This window comes from Pleurodeles waltl, chromosome 7 (assembly GCF_031143425.1).
Source record: "Pleurodeles waltl isolate 20211129_DDA chromosome 7, aPleWal1.hap1.20221129, whole genome shotgun sequence".
Lineage (NCBI taxonomy): Eukaryota > Metazoa > Chordata > Amphibia > Caudata > Salamandridae > Pleurodeles > Pleurodeles waltl.
In genome coordinates this window covers 1,044,753,209-1,044,780,979 of record NC_090446.1, presented here as the reverse complement: position 1 = coordinate 1,044,780,979, position 27,771 = coordinate 1,044,753,209, and the positions used below count along the sequence as shown (strand labels likewise).

Here is a 27,771-nt window from a genome sequence, read left to right as displayed (position 1 = left end):
TTTAAAGTTAGGATTTAGTTACTAGAAGTAGTTTTACTTTTTTTAAAGAAATCCCAACTTTTAGTAACATAACGAGCAGCTCAGAGGAAATGGTGCTGGAACTCAACCTCACTCCTTACCTACATCTAGGGATGGCAGAGTTAAGGTCCCTCTGTAAGCTGAAAAATATTATAACAGGTTCCAACCCTACCAAGGTCAAGCTTCAGGAGCTCTTGGCACAGTACACCAAGGACCACCCTGCTGAGGAGTAAGACCTCCACTAAGAAAGGAAAGATGTTAGAGATGAGGAGGATGACCTCTCCCCTCCTCACCTAACTAGAGAGACCAGGGTCCTAAGACCCCTGTCTCCAAAGATAGTGCTCACCGGATCTTGATCTTCCACAGGGGAGTCCAGCTCCTCTGGGAATACTGAGGGCAGCCTCAACAAAGAGGACATCCTTTTTGCAAGGATGGCAAAAAGATTAGTTTTGGAGCAGCAACTCCTAGCTATAGAAAAGGAGGGGGCAGAAATAGGCTTAGCACCCATTAATGGTGGAAGTAATACAAATAGGGTCAGAGAGAACATTGATATTCTAAAAATCCCCAAAGGGATTGTCTCAAAATATGAAGAAGGTGATGATATCACCAAGTGCTTCACAGCTTTTGAGAGGGCTTGTGCAAACAGAAAGCTAAACAGATCTCACTGGGGAGCTCTTCTTTGGGAACTGTTCACTGGTAAGTGTAGTGATAGACTCCTCACACTTACTGGTAAAGATGCTGAACCACATGAAGGCTACCCTGATTAAGAGTTTTGGATTCACCACTCAGGATTATAGGATTAGGTTCAGAGGGGCTCACATAACTTCGAGCCAGTCCTGAGGTGATTTTGTTGATTACTCAGTGAAAACACTAAATGGTTGGATAACTGGCAGTGGAGTGCATGACTAGGATGGACTTTATAATTTGTTTATGAACAAACACCTGTTAAGTAACTGCTTCAATGACAAGTTGCATCAATATCTGGAAGACCTATGTCCAATTTCTCCCTAAGAAGTGGGAAAGAGGGCAGTCCATTGGGTCAAGACTAGGGTGACCAAAGCTTCCAAAGGTGATGACCAAATGAAAAGGGTCACAAATCCTCCCCAAGGGATGGGTGGTGAGACACCTAAGGACAAAAACAGAGTCTTCACTAGGGCCCCAAAAACCTGCTTAGGAGGGTGGGCCGCGAGCCTCTTCACACTTCCCAAATGGGTACAAGGGTAAACACTTTGAACCCAAGAAGGCCTGGTGTCACAGCTGTACACAGCAGGGACACCAAACTGGAGACATGGCATTTCCCAAGAAAAATCCCACTAGCACTACTCCAGTAAGTACTGGAATAGCCAGTCTCTAGATGTGATCAACAGTGTGCCTAGAGCAAATCAGGGTTCACATAAATACTACTCTAGTCTCTGCGGGTGGGGTGGATATAGCCACTCTGGCTGCATGGCCACATAACATGCAAAAATACAGGCAGCAGCTCTTAATCAATGCGACAAAGGTAGAAGCCCTGAAGGATACAAGAAAGTTGTTTCCCCGGGACAGTATTTGGCTGGACAAACATATCCAGTTACCAGTGCTGACAATGTGACTAAAGTCCATCCCATGGCGACTTCAGAATGGGGAACAGGTAGAGGTCTCTTCTGCAATCCCAGAGGAATGCTTGCCAGGAAATGATCTGGAGTCCTCAGCTTGGGCTGAGGAAGAGCTCAAGACCAATGCAGCCATAGTAGGAATCCCTGAACTGGTGTGTGTGAAAACAAGGGCACAAGGCAGAGCACAGGGTGAAAAAGAAGTGTTGGAGCATGGAATAATGGCACAACCTTCCAAGAGAAAAGGTAAGAGAACTGGGGGACCAGCCTCTGTGAAGTAAAATAAAACAAGACCTCTCTTCCTAGGAACATGTCTCATCCCCTGAGGGAGCTGAGTCCATGGAGCTAGAGGCTTATCAGATAGAGCTCTTGGGCACAGGGGAAACCTCAAGGTAACAGCTGTGCCAGGGACAAAGACTTGTCCCACTCTTGAAGGCCTGAGGCAGCAACCTCCTGCACAGGAGAAGGGAGATGTCAGTGGCTTCCACAGGGTATATTGGGAAGATGGACTCCTTTACACTGAGGCCAGAGACCCCAAACCTGGTGCCACTAGGAGAGTTGTAGTGCCTCTGGAGTTTGGAGAGTTTATTCTCACTTTAGCCCATAACATCCGCTTAGCTGAGTATTTGGGACAGACCAAAATGTGGAGCAGACTTGTAAACCACCTTTCTTGGCCCAATATGTTCCAGAAAGTGTAAGAGTTGTGTAGCTCCTGTGTCACCTGTTAAGCCAGTGGCAAGAAAGGTAGCCACCCAAAGCCCCCAATCATTCCACTTCCTGTGGTGGGGGTACCCTTTGAAAGGGTTGGTGTGGACATTGTGGGTCCACTTGAGCCATCCACAGCCTCAGGGAACCACTACATACTGGTAGCAGTGGATCATGCTACCAGATACCCTGAAACAATTCCCCATAGGTCTACTACAGCTCCTACAGTGGCCAAGGCCCTGTTAAATATTTTTACCAGTGTGGGTTTCCCTAAGGAGGTGGTTTTTGACAGAGGTACAAACTTCATTTCAGCTTACCTGAAATACATGTGGAATGAGTGTGGGGTGGCTTATAAGTTCACCACACCATACCATCCACAAACCAATGGACTTGTTGAGAGATTGAACAAGACATTGAAGGGCATGATCATGGGGTTCCCTGAAAAACTCAAAAGGAGATGGTATGTGCTTCTGCCATGCCTGCTTTTCACCTACAGAGAGGTGCCACAGAAGGGAGTAGGGTTCCCCCCCCTTGAGCTCCTGTTTGGCCATTGTTAAAGAAGGCTAGGAGAGGACTCTCCATGACCCTCAACAAGATGTGGTCGACTATGTGCTTGGCCTCCACTCTACGATTGTTGAGTACATAGAAATGTCATTCAAAAACCTTGAGGCCAGTCAACAACTCCAGAAGTTGTGGTATGACCAAAAGGCAGCACTGGTACAATTCCAGCCAGGGCTGAAAGCCTGGGGTTCTGAAGCTTGTGACTCCCAGGGCACTTCAGGACAGATGGAGTGGCACTTACCCAATCCTAGAAAAGAAGAGTCAGGTCATCTACTTGGTGGCCCTGGGCACTAGCAGGACACCTAGAGGGTAATCCATGTTAACCGCCTGAAACTATAATGATAGGGCAGACATACCTATGCTGATGGTTACTGATGCGGATAAGGAATCAGAGAGAGAACCTCTCCTCAACCTCCTCTCAACTAACTTTAAGAAGGGGTTAGTAGATGGAGTTGTCTATTCAAACACCCTCTCTGCCCAACAACAAGCTGACTGCAGGCAGGTCCTATAGCAGTATGCTGCACTCCTCTCTTTGACCCCTGTCAGACACACCTTTGTATCAATGATGTAGACACAGGAGACAGTTTGCCTGTCAAAAACAACATTTTATAGACATTCCGACTAAGTCAAAGAAAACATCAAAGTGGAAGTCCGCAAAATGCTGGAGCTAGGGGTAACAGAGCATTTTGACATTCCCTGGGTTAGCCCAGTGGCCTTAGTCCCCAACCCTCACACCAAAGATGGCAAGAGAGAAATTAGGTTCACCCTGGACTACATGGGGCTCAACTCTGTCACTAAGACAGATGCACACCCTATGCCCAGAGCAAATGAATTGATTGACAGCCAAATTTAAAGTATCTTTCACTTAACTGCAGGATACTGGCAAATTAGGATGGCACCTGGAGCCAAAGAAAGTACAGCATTTGCTACACCCGATGGGCATTATCAGTTTACTGTTAAGCCCATTGGCTTAAAAAATGCCCCTGCCACCTCCAAAGTTTGGTGAATCAAGTCCTTGCTGGATTGGAGCCCTTTAGTGCAGCATATCTAGATGCTATTGCTGCCTTTTGCTCCAGCTGGCAGGATCACCTAGTCCACCTAGGGAAGGGTTTTGAAGGCCTTGCAATCTGCAGGTGTAGAAACGTTTGCCTGGTGTTGATGCCAACTTTGATTGAAAGCGTGCTGGGACCCTGCTAACCAGGCCCCAGCACCAGTGTTCTTTCTCTAAACTGTACCTTTGTCTCCACAATTGGCACAGCCCTGGCACACAGGTAGGTCCCTTGTAAATGGTACCCCTGGCACCAAGGGCCCTGTGGCCAGGGAAGGTCTGTAAGGGCTGCAGCATGTATTATGGCACCCTGGGGACCCCTCACTCAGCACATGCACACTTCCTCACAGCTTGTGTGTGCTGTTGGGGAGACAAAGACTGAGTCGACATGCACTCCCCTCAGACTGCCATGCCCACAACCCACTGCCTGTGGCATAGGTAAGTCACCCCTCTAGCAGGCCTTACAGCCCTAAGGCAGGGTGCAGTATACCTCAGGTGAAGGCACAGCTGCATTAACACTATGCCCCTACAGAGCCTAAGTCCATTCTTAGACATTGCAAGTGTAGTGTAGCTGTATTGAGTATATGGTCTGGGAGTTTGTCACACACAAACTCCACAGTTCCATAATGGCTGCACTGAATACTGGGAAGTTTGTGGATTTCTCTTCAGATAACGAATGCAAGAGCTCACCAGAGTTCCTCTGCACTTCTCTCTTCAACTTCTGCCAAGGATCGACCGCTGACTGCTCCAGGACGCCTGCAGAACCCCAACAAAGTAGCAAGAAGACTACCAGCAACATTGTAGCACCTAATCCTGCCGGCTTTCTCAACTGTTTCCTGGTGGTGCATGCTCTGAGGGCTGTCTGCCTTCATCCTGCACTGGAAGCCAAGAAGAAATCTCTTGTGGGTCAATGGAATCTTCCCCCTGCTAACGCAGGTACCAAACATCTGCATCACCGGTCCTCTGGGTCCCCTCTCATCTTGACGAGCGTGGTCCCTGGCACACAGGAGCTGGATCCAAGTGACCCTGACAGTCCAGTGGTCCTTCTGTCCAAATTTGGTGGAGGTAAGTCCTTGCCTCCCCACGCCAGTCAGTAAGCTGCTGCAGCTGCTAGGGCTTCTGTGCACTTTTGCAAGACTTCCTTCATGCACAGCCCAGGTCCCTAGCACTCCATCCTGCATTACCCAACTCGCTGAGTTGACCTCCCGCTTCGTGGGACCCTGTTTTGTTGTGTTGAGACGACCGCCGTGCTCAGAATTCCAGAATGCCTGTTCAGGTGCTTCTGCGGCTGCTGCCTGCTTCTGCGTGGGCTCTCTGTGTTGCAGAGTGCCCCCTCTGTCTCCTCCTCCCAGGGGCGACCTCCTGGTCCTTCCTGGGCGCAGGCAGCACCCATAATCTTCAACTGCGTCTCTTGCAGCTAGCAAGGCTTGTTTGCGGTCATTTTGTGTGGAAACAACTCTGCATCCTCCAGCACGCTGTAGGACATCTTCTGACCAAAGGAGAAGTTCCTGGCACCTTCTGTTGTTGCAGAATCTTCGGCTTCTTCCACCCGGAGGCAGCTGTTTTGCACCACCTTCATCCGGGGTTTAGTGGGCTCCTTTCCCCCCCAACCCCCCCCCCCCCCCCCCCCCCCCCGGGAAACATGCGTGACTCTTGGACTTGGTTCCCTTCCTTTGCAGGTCCTCAGGTCCAGGAATCCATCTTCAGTGCTTTGCAGTCAGTTGTTGCCTTTGCAGAATCCCCTATCTCAACTTTACTGTCTTTCTGGGGTAGTAGGGTAACTTTACTCCTACTTTTCAGGGTCTTGGGATGGGGTATCTTGGACACCCTTATTATTTTCTTACACTCCCAGCGACCCTCTACACACTACACTAGGCCTGGGGTCCATTTGTGGTTTGCATTCCACTTTTGGAGTATATGGTTTGTGTTGCCCCTAGGCCTATTGTCTCCTATTGCATTCTGTTGTGTTCTACAGTGTTTGCACTGCTTTTCTAAGTGTTTTACTTACCTGATTTTGGTTTGTGTGTATATTTTGTGTATTTTACTTACCTTCTAAGGGAGTATATCCTCTGAGATACTTTTGGCATATTGTCACTAAAATAAAGTACCTAGTATTGTGTTTTTTTATGATATAGTGCTATATTATATACTTGGTATAGTAGGGGCTTTGCATGTCTCCTAGTTCAGCCTAAGCTGCTCTAGCTACCTCTATCAGCCTAAGCTGCTAGAACACTATAATCTACTAATAATAAGGGATAACTGGACCTGGCACAAGGTGTAAGTACCATCAGGCACCCACTATAAGCCAGGCCAGCCTCCTACAATACCTCATTGGGATCTCAATGTGGTCTTAACATTCTTAATGTGTGCTCCCTTTGAGCCTTTCCAAAATTGTCCCTTCTGCGTTTGAAATTACATCGGCCCTCAGAGTAAGTGAAGGTAGACCTTATCATCTGAGCTGCCTTATCTCTCTGTATATACTGACAAATTGATGCTTTGCACAAGGGCCTTTTTTCTGCAGAAAGTTGTCACCCTATTTCATGTAGGCCAGTCAATCACACTGCATACTTTTTAACTCCTCCACACCCCTCTAAAGAAGAGGAGCGACTCCACCATCTGGACCCCAAAAGAGCGCCGTATTTCTACCTTGATTGTAAAAAAGAGTTTCAGGTGGATGACCAACTCTTCGTGGGGTATCTTGGTGCAAAGATAGGTCAAGCAGTGCAGAAGTGGACCATCTCTAGATGGGTTGTGCTCTGCATTAATATCTGATACGCATTAGCCAAGAAGTAGTCTCTTGAAGGCATGCGTGCTCACCCCCCCCAGAGCTAAAGCTGCAACCACTGCATTAGCACATAGGGTTCCAGTCCTAGACATCTGCCATAGCGCAATGTGGGCATTTCTGTACATGTTTACCAAACACTACTGCCTGGACAGTCAGGTCTGTAGAAATGGGCACTTTGCCCCTTCGTTCCTGCAGGATTTCCTTGTTTGACATTGGTCCTCAGCACCCTCAGCTGGGAAGCTATTGCTTGGGGATCTATTCAAAGGTAAGGCATCTGCAGCTAGAAGTCTCCATCAAATTAAAAAGTTATTTACCTATGGTAACGCCTTATAAGGTAGAGATTATATCTAGCTGCAGATGTATTACTGTAGGAAAGTACCCTCTTTCTTTGAATGGTTACCTCCATTTTTCTTCCTGTTGTCAGTGTGTTTGACTGTGTTCACTCGGATCATCCTGCTAGCCAAGACCCTAGTGATTATGCTCACTCCCTTCTAACTTGTTTTTCACACCCCACATTTGGCACACTGGTGCCCCCATGTAAGTCCTTAGTATATGATACCTAGGTACCCAGGGCATTGGGGTACCAGGTGACCCAGATGGGCTGCAGCATGTATTATGCCACTGTTGGGGAGCCCATGCAAAGTGTTCTGCAGGCCTGCCATTGCCGCCTGTGTGAAAGGGTGCATGCACACTTTTCAATACAGGTCACTGCAAGTCACTCTTTATGGCAGGCTCTCCTAGCCTACAGGTCAGGGTGCAAGTGCCTGTGTGTGAGGACACCCCTGCACTAGAAGAGGTGCCCCCACAAACTCTAGTGCCATTTTCATGGACTTCTTGAGTGCGGGGATGCCATTTATGCATGTACTGGATATAGGTCACTACCTATGTCCAGCTACATGATGGTAACTCTAAACCTAAGCATGTTTGGAGTTAAACATGTTGGAATCATACCCCAATACTGCTGCCAGTATTGGAAGTAAGATTCTATTCACTCTGTGGGCTCCTTAGAGGAACACCAGCATTGTTCCTACCAGTCTTTCAGAGTTTTCCAGGCAGCCCAAGCTGCTGCCAACCCTCAGAGAAGTTTCTGCCCTCCTGCTGCTTGAACAGCTCAAGCTCAGGAAGGCAGAACAAAGGATTTCCTGTGAGAGAGTGGGGTAACGCCCTCTCCTTTTGGAAATAGGTGTTGCATGGCTTGGGAGGGGTAGCCTCCCCAAGCCACTGGTCAAGCTTTGAAGGGCACATTTAGTGCCTCCGGGCATAAACCAGTCTACACCAGTTCAGGGACCTCCAATCCCTGCTCTGGCGCGAAACTGGACCATGGAAAGAGAAATGTCCACTCTCCTGTCCATCACCACCCCAGGGTTGTTGCTCAGAACTCCTCCAGATGGTCCCTGGGTTCTGCCATCTTGAATCCAAGGTTGGCAGGGACCTCTGGGTGCATCTAAGTGGCCAGGCAGGTGACGTCAGAGTCCCCTCCTGATAGGTGCTCACCTGGCTCGGTGACCAGTCCCCCTTTCAGGGCTATTTAGGGTCTCTCTCTTGAGCTGGTCCTGAGATTCGGCTTGCAAGATTCCAGTAGGAGTTCTCTGCAACCTTACTTAGTCTTCTAGCCTCTGGAACTGCGACTGGACCCTCCAGGAACTGACAATCTGCATCCACGAAGAAGGCTCTTCTTGCAACATTGTTTTCACGGCTCCTTCCAGCTTCTGCAACATTTCCCCGACTGTGCATCCTCTGAGGGTGGCAAGTCTTCAGTCTTCACGAGAAGGAATCTCCCTTGGAATGAAGGAGTCACTCCCCTCCATCTGTAGGCACCTACTGCAACGGCGATGGGCTGCATGGATCTCCTCTCATCCTGAGCTGCGTGGATCCAGCATCACGGGTGGTAGTATGGAGTAGTCCTCTTGGTCCTCTCTGCCAGCTGTCCAACTTTGATAGAGGTAAGCCCTTGCCTTCCCACGCAGGACAGTACCTCTGTGCCGTGCGTCTCTTGCAGCTGCAAAGGCTTGTTTGCATCTCCTCCAAGGGATTTTAAGAGTAGGTGTAGCTCCAGCCACCAGCACTCCTTCCTGCGACCCACATCCCTTGCATGGTTCTCCTGCTGCGTGGGATCCTTCTTAAGTTGTTCTGCTTGGTATCTTCTGCAACTCCTGTGTCCCCCATCTTGTGGGACTCCTATGGGTGATTCCTCTGTTCATGTGGGCTCTCTGTGTCGCTGAGGGTCCCGTCTGACTCTCCTTCCTGGGTTGAGTCCTCCTGGGCCTTGCTGGTCGCTGGCAGTTCCACTTTCCGCCACAGCGACATTTGCCTTTGCCAAGGCTTGTTGTCGGAAATCCTGTCCCAGAACCCAACTTCAGTTCTTCTTCCAGCATGGGATGTCATCTGCATCCCTCAGGAACTCTTCACCAACTCCACAGCTGTAGTGCTGACCTTCTTCACATCACCATCGAACAACTCCTGCATCCACAGCTGGGTGGGTAGTAGCTTCTACTCCTCCTGGACTCTTCTGTGACTTCTGCACTTGGTCCCCTTCTCCCACAGATCTCCTGCTTCAGGAATCACCTGCTGGTTTCTTGCAGTCTTGTCTGGGTGTTGAAATTTCTTCTTTTCCTTCCTTTTGGGTGTTTTGGGGAAAATCCACTAACTTCTTCTCCTGGCCACTAGGGGGCACTGTGGTACTTAACTTTAGGGTTGCCTAGTACATCCAGCTCCGCTCTACACATTCCACTTACCTAGGTGGGAGCCCTGTGTTCGCATTCCATTTTTTTTAGTATATTGTTTCGGTTCTCCCTATGGTCACTATTGTCTTACTGCATTAGCACTGTTTTCTATCACTTTCTATGCCTGTTTCTGGTAACTAGTATATATATTTAGTATATTGCTTACCTCCTATTGGAGGATTGCCCTTCTAGTATTTTGTGATATTGTGTTCCAAAAATAAAGTGCATTTATTTTCGTAACACTGAGTGTTTTCTGTGTGTAAGTGCTGTGTGACTACAGTGGTATTGCATGAGCTTTGCATGTCTCCTACATAAGCCTTGACTGCTCATCCAAGGCTACCTCTAGAGAGCCTGGATTCTAGACACTGCCTACACTACACTAATAGGAAATACCTGGACTGTGATAAGGTTTAAGTACCTTAGGTACCAACTACTCATCAGACCAGCTTCCTACAGTTACCGACCCCCCCCCCCCCATCATCCCTGCCCTGCAAATGGATTTCTAGGGGCAGGGCTGACCCCTTTCGGAGCCCGAGTTGTTCATTCCAGTGGTCAGTGTCCTTCATGGTCTGCGCTTATGGTGTGGAAACCTGTGAAAATTAACTGACGTCATTGTGCCTTGGTGGTATAAGTGCCTCAACATCATTCCAGCGCAGTCGCTGATGCACATGGCGCTGTTCCACGCCACCTGACTGCGCACAGGGTTACTGCACACAAAACTCTTCTGGGTCCAGACTGACGCCTAGGAAACTCAAAGGCGAGGAATCTGCAGCTAAGTATAGTCTCTTTCAGATAAGGTGTTAACAAAGGTAAGTAACATGCTCATTAAGTGTAACAAAATACCTTCCTATGGCCTATAACATACTGTGATAATCTACTTTTAGAGGGGTATTGACTTTGCAATATGCGTTTCACAATATAAGCCAGGTCTACTGCATTTGTATTTTCATAAAAAAAGAGGCCATTCCTACAGCATCATGCATAACATTTCCCTATTCTCACAGTGCAAATCTTCTGTGGCCAATGTAGGATGCTGACTTTTTATGTAGTTTACCAATGTAGGGGTACACCATGCAAAAAGTGCAAACATCCCTTATTGGTTTACAGGAGCTTTAATAATCCCAAGTGCTCTATTTGTAGTAGTGTGGGAGTGCTGAGCATTTGTTGTAGACACAGTCAGTAAATGAAACACATAGCAACACCACAAAATAAAATGATGGATGGAGTATTGAAACTTTTCAAACACTGACCCCCAGTCGTAGATCTGGATTTAATCCATTGTTATTTCGCTTGCCACTTGACCCCAGCTATGTGCAAAACAGTCATAACCCTGCTCCCGATGGGAACAGTCCAACCTGAACTGCCAAGCCAGGTGGTCCCTGGACCACAAAAAAGCATCCTGGGACTGTTTTCAGGGTATCACCCCTCATCAGCCAGGCTAGCTTGAATCCAGAGGCACAGCAAGCAAGAGATCCACATCTGGGCATACCCTAGCCACTTACGGTGCACATAGCATAACCACAAAATAAAATGATGGGCAGAGCGTTGAAACTTTTCAAACACTCACCCCCAGTCGCAGATCTGGGTGTAATCCATTGTTAATTTGCTCACCACATCACCCCAGTTTGGACCCAGCCATATGCAGATCAGTATTGACACTGCTCCCCATGGGAATGGTCCAGCTCGAAATGCCAAGCCATGTCCTTCCTGGGCAGGACAACAACATCCTGGGACCGGTTTCAGGTTATCACAAATCCTTGTTTGGGGTAACTGCCCAGGTATCCAGGGTATTGGTGCAGGCTCCATGAGGGTCTAGTGTATCAGAATTTGCTGGAGAGACAGGGATGACCTCTTGGAACCACAGTGACCTCCTTGTGAGGAGATGCTCTCTTGGTGGCTGGGCCCAATGCCTAGCAAAACAAAGTACCAGGCAGATGTGTTCAGTGCCTACAGAGGGAGGGGAACTACTCCTCCACCCCAAGATAGATGTTATCTGATTGTTGAAGTGCTGGGCAGTGTAGGAAAGTCACATTTTGGCATGGTTACTCCCACTTTTTGCCTGTTATCAGTGTGCTTAGACTGTTTTGATTAAATGTGATTGCTTTGGTACCCTTTACACCCCACAGTTGGCATACTGGTGTACCTCGAAGTCCCTAGTATATGGTACCTAGGTGCACAGGCCATTGGTACACCCTGGGCCCCCCATTGGCTGCACATGTATTATGCCACCCACGGGAGCACATGCAAACTGTCTGCAAGCCTGCCATGTGCAGCCTGGTGGCATGATTCCATGCACTCTGGGGGCTCCTTAGAGGACGCCCACAGCATTGCCCCTACCAGTTTTCTAGGGTTTGCGAGTAGCCCATGCTGCTGCTATTCCTCAGACAGGTTTTTGCCTTCCTGCTGCTTGACCAGCTCAAGCAAGGGAAGGCAAAACAAAGAACGTCCTGTGGGAGAGGGGTTGTAACACCCTCCCCCCTTGGAAATAGGTGTTACTGGGCTGGGTAGAGATAGACACCCCACGCCACCAGCTTGCTTTGAAGGGCACATTTGGTGCCCTCCTTGTATAATCAAGTTTGCACTGCTCTGATGCAAAACTGCACAAAGGAAAGGGGAGTGGACACTCTCCTGTCCATCACCTCCCCAGTGGTGGTGCCCAGAGCTCCTCCAGGTGGCCACTTGATTCTGCCACCCTGAAATCAAGATGCGCCGAGGCCTCTGGGAGCATATGGTTGGTCAGAACAGGTGACTGATGTGACTGACCCCCTGGAAAAGGTGGTCACACTGCAGAGTGACCATGCCCCCTGTTAAGGCTTTTTAGGGACTCTTGCGGGTGGGTCCTCAGATTCGACATGCAAGGCTCCACAAGCACTCATCGGCATCAACCTCTTCTGCTCCTGGCCACCGGACCTGCTGCTGGACTTGACAAGAACCAAACAAGCCTGCAACTCCAAAGATGACCTCACCTTGCAGCATTGTTTTTCAGGCTCCTTCCAGCAATTGCATAATTTCCATGTCGTGCATCCTCTGTGGTCGGAAAGACTTCAGCTGCATCAAGGAAGCAAGAAGGAATCTCCCTTGGAGTGACAGTCACTCTCCTGCATCCACATGTACCGGACTGCCGGGATCTGCTCTCCCCTGGAACTGCGCAGATCCTGCAACACAGGTGGTGGTTCTGAGTGGTCCTCTTGGTCCTCTCTGCCTATTATCCAACTTGGGAGATGGTGAGCCCTTGCCTGTCCTTTCAGGACAGAATCCCTGTGCACCGCCACTCTTGCAGCAACCAAGGCTTGTTGACTCCTGCTCCGAGGGATCTTCAGGCTCCAAGTAGCCCCAGCCTCTCATCCTTGCAAGGAAATGTCTCCTCTCTGCTTCTCCAGCGATGTGGAACTCCTCACCAGGTGTTCTGACTGGGCCTCACTGCAACTTATTTTGCCTGCTGTCAGTGGGTTGCCTATGGGGGTTACGACTGCTTCTGCTGGCTCTCCTGACGTCTGAGGGTCAGCGCGGACTCCCCTCCCAGGGCCGAGTCCCCTGGACCTTGCTGGTCCTCTTTAGCTCTGCAAGTTCTCCTCTGTTCAGATTTGCAAATGCTAAGTCTTGTTGATGGTCCTCCTGACCACTGAACCATCTGTGACCCGGTGACCAGCGTGGGATAGCTTCTGCACAACTTTAGGGACTCTTCTGTGGCTCCTGGGCTCCACAGCTGACCTTCATCTTCCACTGTCGACCCGGATCTTCACCCACTGAAGGGTGGGCAGTGGTTCCTGCCCCACCTGGACCCTGGACACTGCTGCATGGACTGGACTCTGTCCCCTTCTTTTGCAGGTCCTCTTCCTCTGGAATCCACTGTTGGGTTTCACTGAGCTGGTCTTGCAAACATCCTTTTCCAAGTCCCCTTGTTAGTCTGTGAGAAGACCAGGTAATTTACCTCTGCTGTTTTGGTTGCTGGAGGTCATCTAGGTGCTCACCTCTTGGGTTTCCAAGTTCTCCCAGCTCCCTACTAACTACCCCCACACCCTTGGGTGGGGGACTTAACCTCGCATTCCACTATTTTAGTATATTTTTCCCCCCCCCTCCCCTCTTATAGGGCCCAAGCTATTTTCTGCTATTTCTTGCCAGTGCATGTTGCTTTTCTATGCTAATTCCTAATACTTAACATTAGTGTAAACTTACCTCCAGTTGGGGGACTGCCTATACGTAATTAAGTTCCAAGTTACTGTATTAAAGTACCTTTATTTTTGCAACACTGTGTGCTTCCTTTCATGTGACATAAGTTACTGTGTGACTACTGTGATATTGCAAGTGCTTTTCACTCCTAGATACATCTTGTCTGCTCGCCACAGCTACCGTTAGATAGCCTTGGCTTCCTAGACACTGTTCACTAACTAATAGGGGTTGCCTGGACCTGGTACTAGGTGCAAAAATCATAGGTGTCCTCCACACACCAGGCCAGCATCCTACAGGCAGGCCTCCAAGTGTTGGGGAGGATGCACAGCTTTTGGACGAGTTGGGTCGATGGTATTGTCGAGGTCCTAGCAGGAGGGTATGATATTGCATTAAGTCCAGTTCAAGTTATCAGTTCTTGCGGTGACAGCTCTTCTTTGTCCTTTTTTGGTTCTCATGTAGACAAATCTGAATTCCTGGTGTCAGGGGAACCACTGAATATTGAATTTAGGTTTTTTTAGGGGAGTGTAGGGTAGTAGTCAATGGACTAATTAACCTTGGGTGATTACACCCCATAAATCACCACTTTCTGTGGAGAGTGGGCACATTCCTGACCCATAGTTCTTAGTTTCACCAAAAACAAGATGGTGAAACCCTTCCTTGGCTGTGTGCTTCAGGTAGCCCATCTTCAGGGTATGACTAACCTAGAAGTGCAACACACCTCCTGGATATCTAATTTCCCACCTGCTCTGGTGCTAAATGGGCCTCAGGGCAGGGGGTGGTGTTCCCCTGGTCTGCGGGGGGGGACGGTAGCCAGGGTCGCACATCAGAGGCGGCAGGGGCTTTGAAGCCCCTGACTCTGATATACTAAATCACTAGCCATCCTTCTAGGGGAGGTGTGATCACCTTCCTCAGGAGCAGGCATTGTTTCTGTCCTCTGAGAGCACAGGCTCTTGCCTCCAGGGAGGTCAGAAACACGTCTGTGGTGACAGGCAGGTCGATACTAATCAGCCACCTCACTAAGGGACTAGTAGGTTTTCAGGGGGCACCTCTAAGGTGCCCTCTGGATGCATGTCATAATAAATCTGATACTGGCATCAGTATGGATTTATTAAGATGAGGTGTTTGATACCAAACATCAGTATTTTTAGTGTAGTCATCATGTAGCTGGGTAACTCGTAATAACTAGTGCCCGCTACATGTCCTCAACATGGCATTCTGAATACTTGCAATGTCTGGCAATGGAACTAGCATCACAGGGAAACATCTGCTCATGCAGATGTGCCCTCACATGTAGTATAGTACACCCTGCCTTAGGGCTTTAAGGCCTGCTGATGGGATGACTTGCATATAGTACATGCAGTGGGTATGGGCATTGCACACAGGGTGTGTGCAATATCATGTTTTCACAATGGTTTGCACCATTTCACGCATTATGCAGTGGCAGTCTACATGTGCTTGAGTGTGGGTCCCTTAGGGTGGCATATAATACATGCTGTAGCACTTAGTGACCCTCTTTAGTACCGATCCCTGTGTACCAGGGGTACTGTTTACCAGGGATTTCAAAGGGCTCTAAAGTCCTTGCAAATTTGGTTACGATTAGACATCTACCTTGTTTTAAGGGAAAGAGCACTGGCACTGGAGCCTGATAGGAGGGGCCCAGTGCACCTTCAGTCAAAAAGCATCTGTACTAGGGCAAAACGTAGGGGTGACCGTGTCAAATGGGTCACTTTTCTATAGCTATGGATTGTTGAAGTGGGTAACCAAAACCTTTACCTAATAAGGTAATCTGTGAGATTCCATGTAATAGAGACCTGTCTGTATGCGTTAATGCTGAGTAATTACAATTAGCGGTTAATTTCCTATTCACTTTTACATATGCGTTTCACAACTGGTATGCAAGGCCTACTGCTTTTATTGAAACGTTTCATAACAAACAATCAGGTCTGCAGCCTTTGTCACCATACCCAACTCAAGCCTACTGTACAAAGTGTACGCTTTCCACAAGGCAACCATCTGGCATTCTGTCATGTATACAAAGTCACAATTGGCAAAGCAAAAGGTTAGGCTGTTAGCTTTTCCAAAGAGAGCCTACCAAGGATTATTGTAGTTCATCTCTTTTGTGCCCATAGTTTTTTCAGGTGAATCACTGCCATCACAACCCCTACCTACCACAGTAATCAGTGAAATTCTACATAACAGAATACCTGCATATAGGTTTAGGACACTGTAGTAAGAATCCGTCCTTAAAACCTACTATCTTAAACATATGCACAATGCATAGGTCATAACGTTTCATAATAAACAGATCAAACCTATTAAATACTGGCAATAATCCTGCATACAGTTATAAAATTACAAATATGAAGAAAAATAAAACTTTTAAAACAGCCCACTGAACAGGGCCTAACAATAATCATCACACAGAAAACCCCAGTATTTTCTCAGTGTTGTTGCAAACCCCTTTCCTGTTATGATATTCTGTGAGATTAGATCTAACAAAATACCTGTCGATTGCCTGTAATGCGTGATAACAGCCAAGAGTTAAATGCTTACTGGCTTTAAGAAATGCTTTTACCAATTAATAAGCTAGATTAACTGCCTATGTCATATTATTTCATAGTAAGCAGACCAGGCCTGTAGCATCAGACATAACGTTTGCCAGTGCACCAATCAGTTCTATAGCTTGTCACGATTACCAACTCAAGCCTACATTTTTGAGCGCTTGTTTTCCACATGTCATCCTTCAGACACAATCATAAAATTAGAAAGGTGTACACAATTACAATTGAAGAGGCAAAATACTGTCTTTCCTATACAGCCTTCCCAGGATTCTCATTAAGCAAACATTCTATATGCACGGTTTGTCACACGGGGTAACTAACGTCAAACCCATTGCCTACTGTGGTAATCTATGAGATTCCAAGTAGCAAATACCTATTTGTAGGCTTTAATGCAGAATAACACTAATCCACACTTAAATACCCATTGACTCTAACATATGATTTTCACAGTAAATATAAAAAAAAAATGCCCTTGTCGTAACATTTAATGATAATCAAATCAGACCCAAAGCCACGATCATTAGCTTTCCACTGCGACTATCCCAGTCCTGCTGTGCAATGAGTATGAGCTTCGCCACAAGCCAAAAAGTGCAAAACACTGGAATCACGCAGATTTGACTCAATCACATTGTATACTCAGGATAACGAACATGTGGGTATAGCCCAAGCCCTTATCTCAGCAGCGCTCTCAAAGCTCTTTTTGATGTCATGAAGTTTAACATCTGTTGAAAAGGTAAGCAAAAACTAAAACTCTATGTAGATTGCCATAGTCCTTTAAACACAAGTTGCACTCTGAAGTCTAAAAGTAATGGTGGAAGGGGAGGAGATCTGTGCTGCTGCCAGAGAAAAGCTAACACTGTAAATTAACTAGTTACCGAAGATCCTTTAACTGCATTATAATGTCATGGGTGTGTCTCTGTAAGTTGGACATTTGAATAAATGAGCAAAATAACTACAGCTTTGTGAATTTGAAGCCCTTTCTCTGTGATAAGAACACAAATAAGCCCCACTAAAACATGCACTCCTGGCTGCCAAAATGGGGGCAGAGTTAAACACCCTTTCTGTAGTACTACTGAAAACTCTTTTTTTAGGTTGATCACATTATACCTGGCGACAGTTGTGCTGTCAGGCCAGAGCTAAAAACTGGCACACATGCATTTGCAAACTAGATACCGAGACATAGCCATGTCCACAGACCACAGGATACACAGACAACAAACATGCAGGTCTACACGATGACTGACTACAGCCTTACATGCACGCAGAGGTGAACTCATTTCTTTTCCTCTTCTGCCTCCCCTTCTCTTCCTTTATTTTCATCTTTTCCTTCATTCCTCTCTTTTACTCCTATCTTTACTTTCTGTATACTTCTTGTCTGTCTCATTTCTTTCTCCCCTCTTCATTTACTTCCTATTCTTTCTCCTTTCCCTCACTTCACTATATACATTTCAATACCATTGGCTTTGTCACTGCTTGTTTTAAGTTCAGTTTGTATGGCATTTGAGCAATTCTTGGTTAAGGGCTTTGGGTCAGCATCTCTTAATCACTGGCTTCTTTTATTCTGTAACTTCAGCCACTGTCGTGCGACATTGTCAATCACATCTTGGCCCTTTGTAACAGGAGTATTTCAGTCTCGCAGTTTTTTTGGTGGATGTTCCTGCTGCATTCTTTGTAACGCATGAGGCACTATTTTGCAGGCTGTATGTTAGCACTGAGAAGTAAAGTCTTCCTAAAACGTATGAAAAAGAGATCCTAAAGTAAAAAACAAAAATATGCTTTAGTGTTTGTAGCACCCATTTTTCAGATTCTTATTAGTGCTTTCTCCCCCGGGGCTGCTGACTAATTATTAACGTGAAAGCCATGTTGAAATGGTATTCGACCATTGGGGGGAGGGGGGTCAGTCTAGGTTTCTTTAAAAGGGAAGTGATATTATTATGGACTAATGCCATGTTTTTGTGGTCCCCGGGCCACGTTTTCCATCCCCCGATGTAATAATATGGTCACGCGAAACTTGCTCAAATTCTTAGGTACATTTGGTACAATTGCTTCTCATCCCATTAAGTCAGCACATTAAGGTCTCTCGGCCATTCACTGCATGCCAGGGCTATTTTAGCAAGTTTGCCAGTGTGTGCTATAGCTACCTCATGACACATGCCGTAATTTGCTTTCCAGTTCTACTTCTGGAGTTATGTCCTGCAGTAATGTGTGCAGCCAGCTGCGATGCAGTCCATCTAGTTTGCATTGTGATCCCAAGTATGAACATATTTAGTTTCTCTTAAATGTTTTCATCAGTAGCTGACCACCCTGCCAAAGTTCCTCTTCAGTTGTCACATGTGGCTCTCTCCATCTGAGCACAGAAGAGGTGGAAGTTGTGTATTGCCTTCTCTAGGATCACACTCCACTCTGGTGCTGTCATTCCTTTAGGTTCAAAGATCTTCATGTTTGCTTACTTACTACGATTGTTTCCTGTCTTTAGGCACCTAAGATCAGATTCCTAAACTATTTTTCTCTTTGTAATGTTGATAACTAGGAGAGTCACACATACGCTGTCTTCTTGCTAGGCTTCTTGGTGAAGCCCCCTGTGCCGCATGTTTTTTTACTTGTTTGTGATGTGAGGCATTAAGGCAAAGCGACAGATAGCACCTTTATATGCCTTTAGTGTCACATAGCTAACATCCACGCAGTTCTGCTCCTACTGTCACTCTGTCACCAAACTTCTGAAATTGTCCAGTTCCGTTTTCGTTTCTGTGGATATTTCTAGATGATTAATCTGCAGGAAGGCAGAGTTTCTTTATGAAAATGCGCTTTGAAGTCCAGAAGCTACCCTTACATTAAGTACCTATTATAATCATTGCCATCAGTTGGAAAACGAACTTGGCACGCTTACCTTTTCCTTGTGTTGCTTTGCACATTTAGATAACGTAACATAAATCTGTCTTGGGGAATTTAAATATAGGTTGTTCTCCATAGCATGATTTATTTGATTTCTTTTTTTTCATATTATCAATGTTTTTATTTAATTCTAAATTAAAACATACTTTCATTTTTAGGTTGATGTGGAAGCAAATGTACAGAACAGGAGCCCTGAATCTCGTTCTGGTGCTGGTTTTCCCAATGCAAAATTTCACCGCAAAAATAATGTTAATTCAAGACATTTGAATGTTCATCTTAACCCACCCCATCCACAATATACAGTACCAAATCGGCATTTCCAAAACATTGGCCAGCTACCAAGGCAGTCCTATCCAGTGCAACCTCATCAACAACATTTATCTGAGCAGCAAAACCAAATGCCACCTCCTCAAAGCCAGATGGTCCAGCAGCATAATCACTTAAACCAGCAACCCCAACAACAACCTTCACAGCTTTCTCCGGCTTTCCAGTCTGCTCCAAACAACTCACTTTTTAACACCCCCATAACACATCGGACACATTCACCTGGATTGGAATCCAAGGGTTCTGAGCACCGTCAACCTCCTGTGCTACAGGATGCCAGTACTCCACTGCGACCCATTCAACAGCCCCATCCTCACTTAAATAGCTTCTTGGAAGACAACTGTTCTGTACTGCCTGCAGGGGAGGCTCTGGGTAAGTTTTACTTTTACTTTTGTTTTAAGAAGCATATTAAGTTGCTAATTTAACTTCGTTTTGTACGTTTTTATAGATCTAATAGTTTTGTCATTGGGTGTAGTGGTTTATTTATAGTTTAAACCCTTAAGTGGCCATATGTTTGTTAAATAACATTTGGTTTTTCGCAATCCTACTGCTGATTGGCCACAGAGACATCACTTCGAAGTATTTTACAAATAATTTAATGAGATTTTGGAAAACAACAGTTGTTGCACATGTAACCTAGGTATCTGTAGTGATTTACCACCGGACAGAATATTGAATTTAGGCGTGTAAGTAACTTGTGAACTCTTTATTCTCTAGCATTAGAACTTTATTAACAGTCACATGCAGGATCCCACAATACTTTTAAAATGCAGAAGGGGGGTGCAAGAGGGCAGAAGATGGTTGTCCAAATGAATCTAAAAAGATAAATGCCCTTACAAACAAAACATCTGCTTAAAAAAAAACACCTTTTGACCGAAAAAATAAAAGAAAGTAGCTTCCAGTGGCATGCAGTGTCACATATGGGAAAGACGATTTTGTCCCTTTGAGCCTTAGTGAACATCACCACAATTCCACTAACAGATGAGCAAACTCTCCTCTTTGCGTTTTACCAGATGAGTGTTAAGGAATCACAGAAATATTCCCTCGTATCTGTTTTTCTCACATACATGTTTACAGTGTGACAATTTTAATACACTCGACTTGTTTTAACCCTTAGTAGTGTGCTTAAATAAGTTCCTGACCGACAGTTACTGGAATTTGTCCTTACATTTCTCCATCATTAGACACCCTGCTTTCCTGTCACAAGTAGGCACAGATTCAGTCTTGGTGGTGAATGTATGAGTTTGTTTTAGAAAAACAAAAAAACACAGTGGTGCATATAAGCAAATAATTTCCTCTCTTTTGTTTTCTTTGTGTGGGGCCATTGTTTTGACCTGCTGGGCCCACCATGCAAGGGAGGGACAGTCAGTGGTGGTAACAGCACCCTAAATAGGATGTGACAGAGGTAACACCACTGTGACCTGGTCACCCTGTAGGTCTATGACAAGGGTTTCTGACAACGAAGCCAGATGTGGCTCTGCCATTGGTAACCCAGCAGTTCCCCCTTGTAAAAGGGGCAGGTGAATTTATGGCTGAGCATCTGCCTGTTCTGTACATACCTAGAGAACTATCAACCTTAACGCCAAATCTTTCTGTGAGCTATTAATTATGGGATGAGACTGACTCTGAGGCGGCTGGCCCTCATGGACTCCTGCATCCTCCTAGTGAAGCATGCCCATTGGCATATGCAAGCTTGGCAGCGGGATCTGAAGTTCTAGTGGGTGCCTCATCAGGGGGTTCTCTCTGACATGGTCCAGATCACGGAGGGAAGTGTGAAAGATCTGCAGTAATGCCTGACGAACCGCTAGTGGGTCAGCAGAAGATCCCTCACCCTTCCCCAACCAGATCTGACAGAAGTGACAGATGCACAAATGCTAGGATGGGACGGCCATCTTGGAGAGGTGGGGATCAGAGAACTCGGGTTTCTGGAGGAGTCAAGGCCTCACATCAACCTTTCGGAGCTCCAAGTGATCTGATTGGCATTGAAAGCCTTTCTGCCCTCCATAAAGGGAAAGCTAGTTCAGGTGTTCATGAACAACACCAGCACCATGTGGTACTGCAACAGACTTGTCGTGGGTGGGGTCATGGACCCTTTGTCAAGAAGCCCTGTATCTCTGCAAATGGCTGGAACGTCAGGGCATATTCCTTGTGATTCAACATCTGGAAGACTCTGTGTAAGCCAGAGCGGACAAACTCTGCCACAGATGCATAGCAAATGACAAATAGCGGCTCCATCCGGAGTTGGTGCAGCAGTGGGGAGTGCTTTGGTGTAGGAAACTGCATTTCTGTTGCAGTAGCCCCCCCACTTTTCACCTGGTATTTGATGCAACTTTGAGTGAAGTGCACTGGGTTCCTGCATTCCAGGTCCCCATTGCCAGTGTTCTTTCCCTATAACAAGGTAACTGGTCTTTTGATCCCCAATTGGCAAGGCCCTACTATGTGGTAGTCGTGGTACCTACGGCATAGGTACTAAAGAGGGCCCCATATCTGGTGCCACTCTAAGAGACCCAGCACCAAACTCATGCACACTTCCACTGTGGGCTATGTGACAAGGTGCTCTAAAAAGTGAAAACACGACATGACACACACCCTGTGGGCCATGTCCCCTAACACTGCATGGAATGTTTATTAGTTACCCCTACAGCAGTCCTTTCAGCCCTGCAGCAGGGTGCATTATGTTACATGTGAGTACATATCTGCGTGGCCTGTGCTGGCCAGTTCTATTACTGACAGTACAAGTAAACAGGGAAGCCATTTCAAGGTATGTACTGAGCACTGCTCAAAAAAAAGTTTCCCAGCCACATAATGTCTACACTGAAATGTGTGTTGTTTGGTATCAAAAAGTGATAGATTTATCTGGTAGAAACTTTATCTAGCTGCAGATTTGTTACCTTGAATTTCCCAGGCATCAGACTGGATCCATAAACTTTTGCTTGAGCAATACCCCTGCGCTCGCTGTCAGGTGGCTTCATTTGGTTCCGTGTGGCATCGTTGTGCCAGATGTGACATTGCGGTCACCTATATACAGGCACAACCCAGGCGCATATACATCAGTTCTTTTCTTTTTGCGCCACTTAGCGCTGATCCAGAGAGAGCTACCCCACTGTTGTTTTTTTTGACAGGCTTTGTGCTGCTTGAGGCCTGGCAGTCGACCCCAGCAAGCACAACTCCTCGTCGGTCATGGTCCCAGTCGAGGAGAAGGTCTCAGGACCTCTTCAGGAGCCCCAAGTCCTCTTCCCCTCCCACTCAAGGTCATCTGGACACTCGTGGGCGAGGCACAAAAATAAGTTGTTTTCCAAGCGGACCCCAACTTCCACTTGTCCGTCGGACAATGTAACTAGTGGGAACATCGGTGTTCCTGGCACGGTTCTGCAGTGTCGCTGTCAGGTCCGACTCTGAACCTCCCTCCATTTCCGGGATACTGAGCGTCCGCCGCTCAAGTCAAGGACTTTTACGAGGCCATCTGCCACATATTTGAGCTGGCCAACCCCTTTGGAGTGCCCTTTGTGACCCACGTGATTGGAGGAGGCCCCATCAGGTTCCGCACTTTGGCTCTGGCCTTGGCTCTGATAGGGTCTCATGGATCCAATTCCGGATTGGCACCGGCCGTACCAACATGGTCTTCTCCGACGCTGATGCTCCTGGCACCCACCGGCAGCACCAGCCCCATTCTGATCTCAGATGATTCGGAGCTGGAACAGCATTACATGACACCGATTCTGGCACCGATGGGTGCCAGATCGTTGCCTGAGCATTACTTTCAACAGCCAGGCATGGGGAAGATTGCAAGGGGTCACTGGACCCTAAGGCAAGCCTGGCTGCACCCATCCGCTCCTGGACTGCGCCCACTGTCAGGAACTTTGGATCTACAGCCCACCACTGGCACTCCTCCAACAAGATCCAAAACCTCATGCCCAAGACGTGAAACACCAACTGCAGCATTGGCTCACCTCGATCCACATTAGGTCACTTCACCTTGCCATAACTACCTCTTCACGTGCGACGTAAGAACCACCCAGCAGACTCCCAGAGACAGACCACAGCTCTGCTGCGCTCTACTCAACATCCCATCCCTCTGCAGAAATGCCATGGAAATGTGGGACATCATAACCACCCTCACAGCCGACGTAATGTTCATCACTGCATCCTGGCTCACCCCTGTATCAGCACCTGACATCAGCACCGCCCCAGATACAAGATGATCCTCTGCGACTGCCCCGACAGACACCGCAAAAGTATCACCATCATCCACAAGGACTCCCTCAACTGCACCACCTCAGATGATGACACAACACTGATCATGGAACACCTCAACTTCCAAATCAAACCGGATGCCAGAACCACCATTAGAGGAACTCTCACCTACAGACCGCCTAGCCCCGTCACAGCTTCTGCTACTTCATCCCCCCCCCCTGGCAACCGACTCCAACCACTACATCTTCCTGGGAGACCTGAACTTCCACCTAGAAGACCCTAATGAACCCAACTCCACATCGCTTCTTGAAAATATGAGCACCATCACCCTCTCACAACTGGTCACCGGCCCCATGCACAGCGCAGGACACACACTGGACCCCATTTTCTCCACTGATGACAGAGACAAATTTTCCTACACCACCGAAGTAACCTGGACAGACCACAACATCGTCCACTTCACCATCGACGGCCAGCTAGAAGTATTGTGGAGAACCCACCACAACTGGGGCAAAGTCACCAAAATCCTTTGGATTGCCATACTCAAAGAAGCAAGACCTATCCCTGCAGACACCCTCGAACTCTGCATCAAAATAATCGCAAATTGGATCTCCTTAGCCACAGACACCATCACCCCTTTGAAGAACACCACCAGCTGCAAACCCACCAAGCAAGCCAGGTGGTTCACCCCAGAGCCTCTGACCCTCAAATGCCACTGCAAGAAACTAGTGAGACACTGGTGCTCCAACAAGAGCCCCGCCAAACTTGACTCCTTCAGATCCACCCTCAACAGCTACCACCACCGTCTCAGGGATACCAAGAAAGAAGCTCTCACCACCCGAATCTAGGCAAGCACCAACCACATCAAGGAACTCTTCAGCATTGTCAGAGAATCCTCCTGCCCCTCTGCCACAGAGAACATGATCCACCCCATCGAAGCCGCTGCAGCGCTCTTTCAGACTTAAACCACAAGTCTCCGGCATCCGCAGCAACTTCGACCCTCAACCCACGGACCTCATTCACCTCGTTCACCTCTGCACCCAAGCTTACACCTCCCTCCCCCACCGGATCATTGACTGGGAGCAGATCTCCACTGAAGACACCATCTTCATCATGAACCCCAATCACTTCGGATCCCCCACAGACCACTGCCTGCACCACATCTACAACCTAAGAAGAGAAGTAATTGATGCTTCCTTGCAGAAATCAAGACCTCCATCACCACAGCCACCATCCCTGATGCCTGGAAGCTCCCCAAGGTCAAGCCCCTCCTGAAGAAACCATCAGCCAACCTCAACAAACTCAAAACTACCGCCCCATCTCACTTCTCCCCTTCCTTGCCAAAGTCTTGGAAAAGGCTATCAACTGCCAGCTCACGGACCATCTTGAAGAAAACATCCTGCTCGACCCATCCCAATCCGGCTTCTGGCCTGATCATAGCACCAAGACCGCCCTGATTACAGCAACAGATGACATCAGACGACTCCTTGACCAGGGTGGAACAGCTGCCCTCATCCTCCTCGACTTATCAGCAGCCTTCGACACCGTCTCCCACCACACATTAATCTCTCGACTCCACTGCATTGGCATCCAAGGCAATGCACTCTATGGATCCCCTCCTTCCTCTCCAGCCAAACACAGAGGATCCACCTACCACCATTCGCTTCTGCATCTAAAGACATCATCTGTGGCATTCCCCATGGCTCTTCCCTCAGCCCCATCCTCTCAACACCTACATGACACCACTGGCAGACATCGATCACACCCATGGCCTCAACATCGTTTCCCATGCCAACAACACCTAGCTCGTCCTATGCCTCACAGACAGCGCCGTCACCACAAGAACCAACTTCCAAAACACCATGACCGACATCGCCACGTGGATGCAGACCAGTTGCCTCAAACTCAACTCGAACAAAACAGAGGTCCTCATCTTTGGGAACAAGCCCTCCCCCTGGGACGACACATGATGGCGCTCTGCACTCGGACCCATCAGCCACGCACACCACCTCAGAATTATCCTGGATACCCAACTGACCATTAAGCAACGGGTCAGAGTTGTCTCCTCTGCCTGCTTTCACACCCTCTGCATGCTCTGCAAGACCTTCTTATGGATCCCCATCTCATCGAGGAAGACAGTCATCCAGGCCTTCATCTCCAGCCGACGAGATTACTGCAACGCGCTCTGTCAGAACCACCAAACAGCTCCTAACCGCTGTAGGAAAGTCACTTTTTGGTATGATTACCTCTACTTTTTGCCTGTCTAGCTGTGTGTTTAGACTGTTTTCACTGGGAACCTGCTTACTAGGACCCCAGTTATTGTGCTCTCTCCTCTATATTTGGTTGCTGTGGTACCCTTTACACCTCCACAATTGGCATACTGGTATAACCCTGTAAGTTCCTAGTGTAGGAAGCTGGCTCTGTATGTACTGTATCAAAGTTAGATATAGTGTGCACAGAGTCCAGGGGTTCCCCAGAGGCTTGACAGAGGCAATAATAGATAATTAATTAATTAATGCTCTATTTGTGGTAGTGTTGCCGAGCAGTTAGGCTTATCAGAGGGTAGTGTTAAGCATTTGTTGTACATACACAAGCCATAGAAGAAACACCCACTCAATGACTTAACTTCAGACCAGTTGGATTTTATATAGAAAATATGTTTTCTTAATTTATTTCTACAACGAAAAGATTCAATTTATATGTAAGTAACTAAATTGAAAGGTACTTTGCATAGGTATAATCTGGGCTTTTAATAGAGTCAACACTGTCCGCGCTTTTCTTTAAAATGGCAAAAACCTAATGTGGATGCTGCAATTTTCAACAGTTCCTGGGAGAAGAAAATAAAGTACAGTTTTTGAGGTATGTAATGAACTTACATATTAAGTCCCCGGGGTATAGGTAGCCCACCATTGGGGGTTCAAGATAACCCCAAACACCCAGCACCAGCAACACAGGGAAGGTGCAGAGGTCAAACAGGAGCCAAAGTAGCGTGGGCCCCTATGGAGACAGGGTACTTCTGTTCCGGTCTGTTTGCAGGTAAGTACCCGCGTTGTCAGAGGGCAGACGAAGGGGGTTTAGAGGAGCACTGGGGGTCCCCAAGTAGGCACCAAACACGCACCCTCAGCGGCACAGGGTGGCCGGGTGCAGGGTGCAAACAGGGCATTGGGTTCCCAATGGGACTCTATGGGTGACCCCTGGGGTCACTGAGGCGCTGCAGGTAAGGCACAAGGGGGCTCCTCGGCAAGTCACAGACTGGATAGGGAGTAGGGCTGCCTGCTGATCACTGCTGCACCAGTGGTCGGTTTCTCTCACGTCTGAGGGCTGAGGGTGCAGTGCTACTCCAGGTGTCAGATATCTTCCTCCTGGGCTGTTGCGGTCAGGGGGGTCCTCGGGATTTCCTCTGCAGGCGTCGTCGTGGAGGGGTGGAGAGGTCAACCCAGGCATGGCACTTGCTGGCAATTGCCTGGGGACCTTCTCTTGCTGGGTGGACTACCTGGACACGGCCCATTGGCATCAGAAGCACAGGGGTCAGGACTCACTCTTCTGGAGTGAGGTAAGAGTCCTTTGCTGTAGGTTTCTTCTTTTCTTTTGTAGACAGTGCTGCTGTCTTCAGGAGTTCTTGATCCTTGGTGGGTGCAGGGCAGTCCTCTGGAGTTGGCAGAGGTCACTGAGCCCGCTGGAAGCGTTGCTGTTCTTTTTGTAGGGTCTTTGTAGCAGGAGACAGGCTGTTAGGGCTGGGGCCAAAGCAGTTGTCGTCTTCCTTCTTCTCTGCTGGGGTTTTCAGCATAGCAGTCCTTCTTCTTCTTGTAGGTTGCCAGGAATCTGATGACTTGAGTTCAGGGAAGCCCTTAAATACCAAATTTAGGGGCGTTTTAGGGGTCCCTGACGGTGGCTACACCCTCTGTGTGTCCATGCCCTTTGGGGAGGGAGGCACATTCTTAGTCCTATCGACCCTGATCATCCAAACCAAGATGGAGGTATTCTGCAGGGGGGGTCACGTCAGCTCTGGACACCTTAGGGGTGGTCCTGGCTGAGGAGGTCACTCCTCCCAGTTTTCCCTAACTTTCCTGCCAGACTTGCCACCAAAAGTGGGGCTTTGTCCGGGGGGCGGGCATCTCCAATAACTGGAGTGCCCTGGGACACTGTAACTCGAGGCTTGAGCCTTTGAGGCTCACTGCCAGGTGTTACAGTTCCTGCA

The 27,771-nt window shown here is 47.7% G+C and overlaps 1 protein-coding gene across 8 annotated transcripts in view; it reads left to right on the top strand.

Moving 5' to 3' along the window:
- Positions 1-27,771, top strand: part of HELZ (helicase with zinc finger) — a 1,413,339-nt gene that overhangs the window by 1,179,706 nt on the left and 205,862 nt on the right. For all 8 annotated transcript variants that reach the window (XM_069199901.1, XM_069199892.1, XM_069199898.1 and 5 more), the window contains one exon: positions 19,214-19,751. In XM_069199901.1, the coding sequence (XP_069056002.1) occupies positions 19,214-19,751 (538 nt within the window). The remainder of the gene's footprint in view (positions 1-19,213; positions 19,752-27,771) is intronic.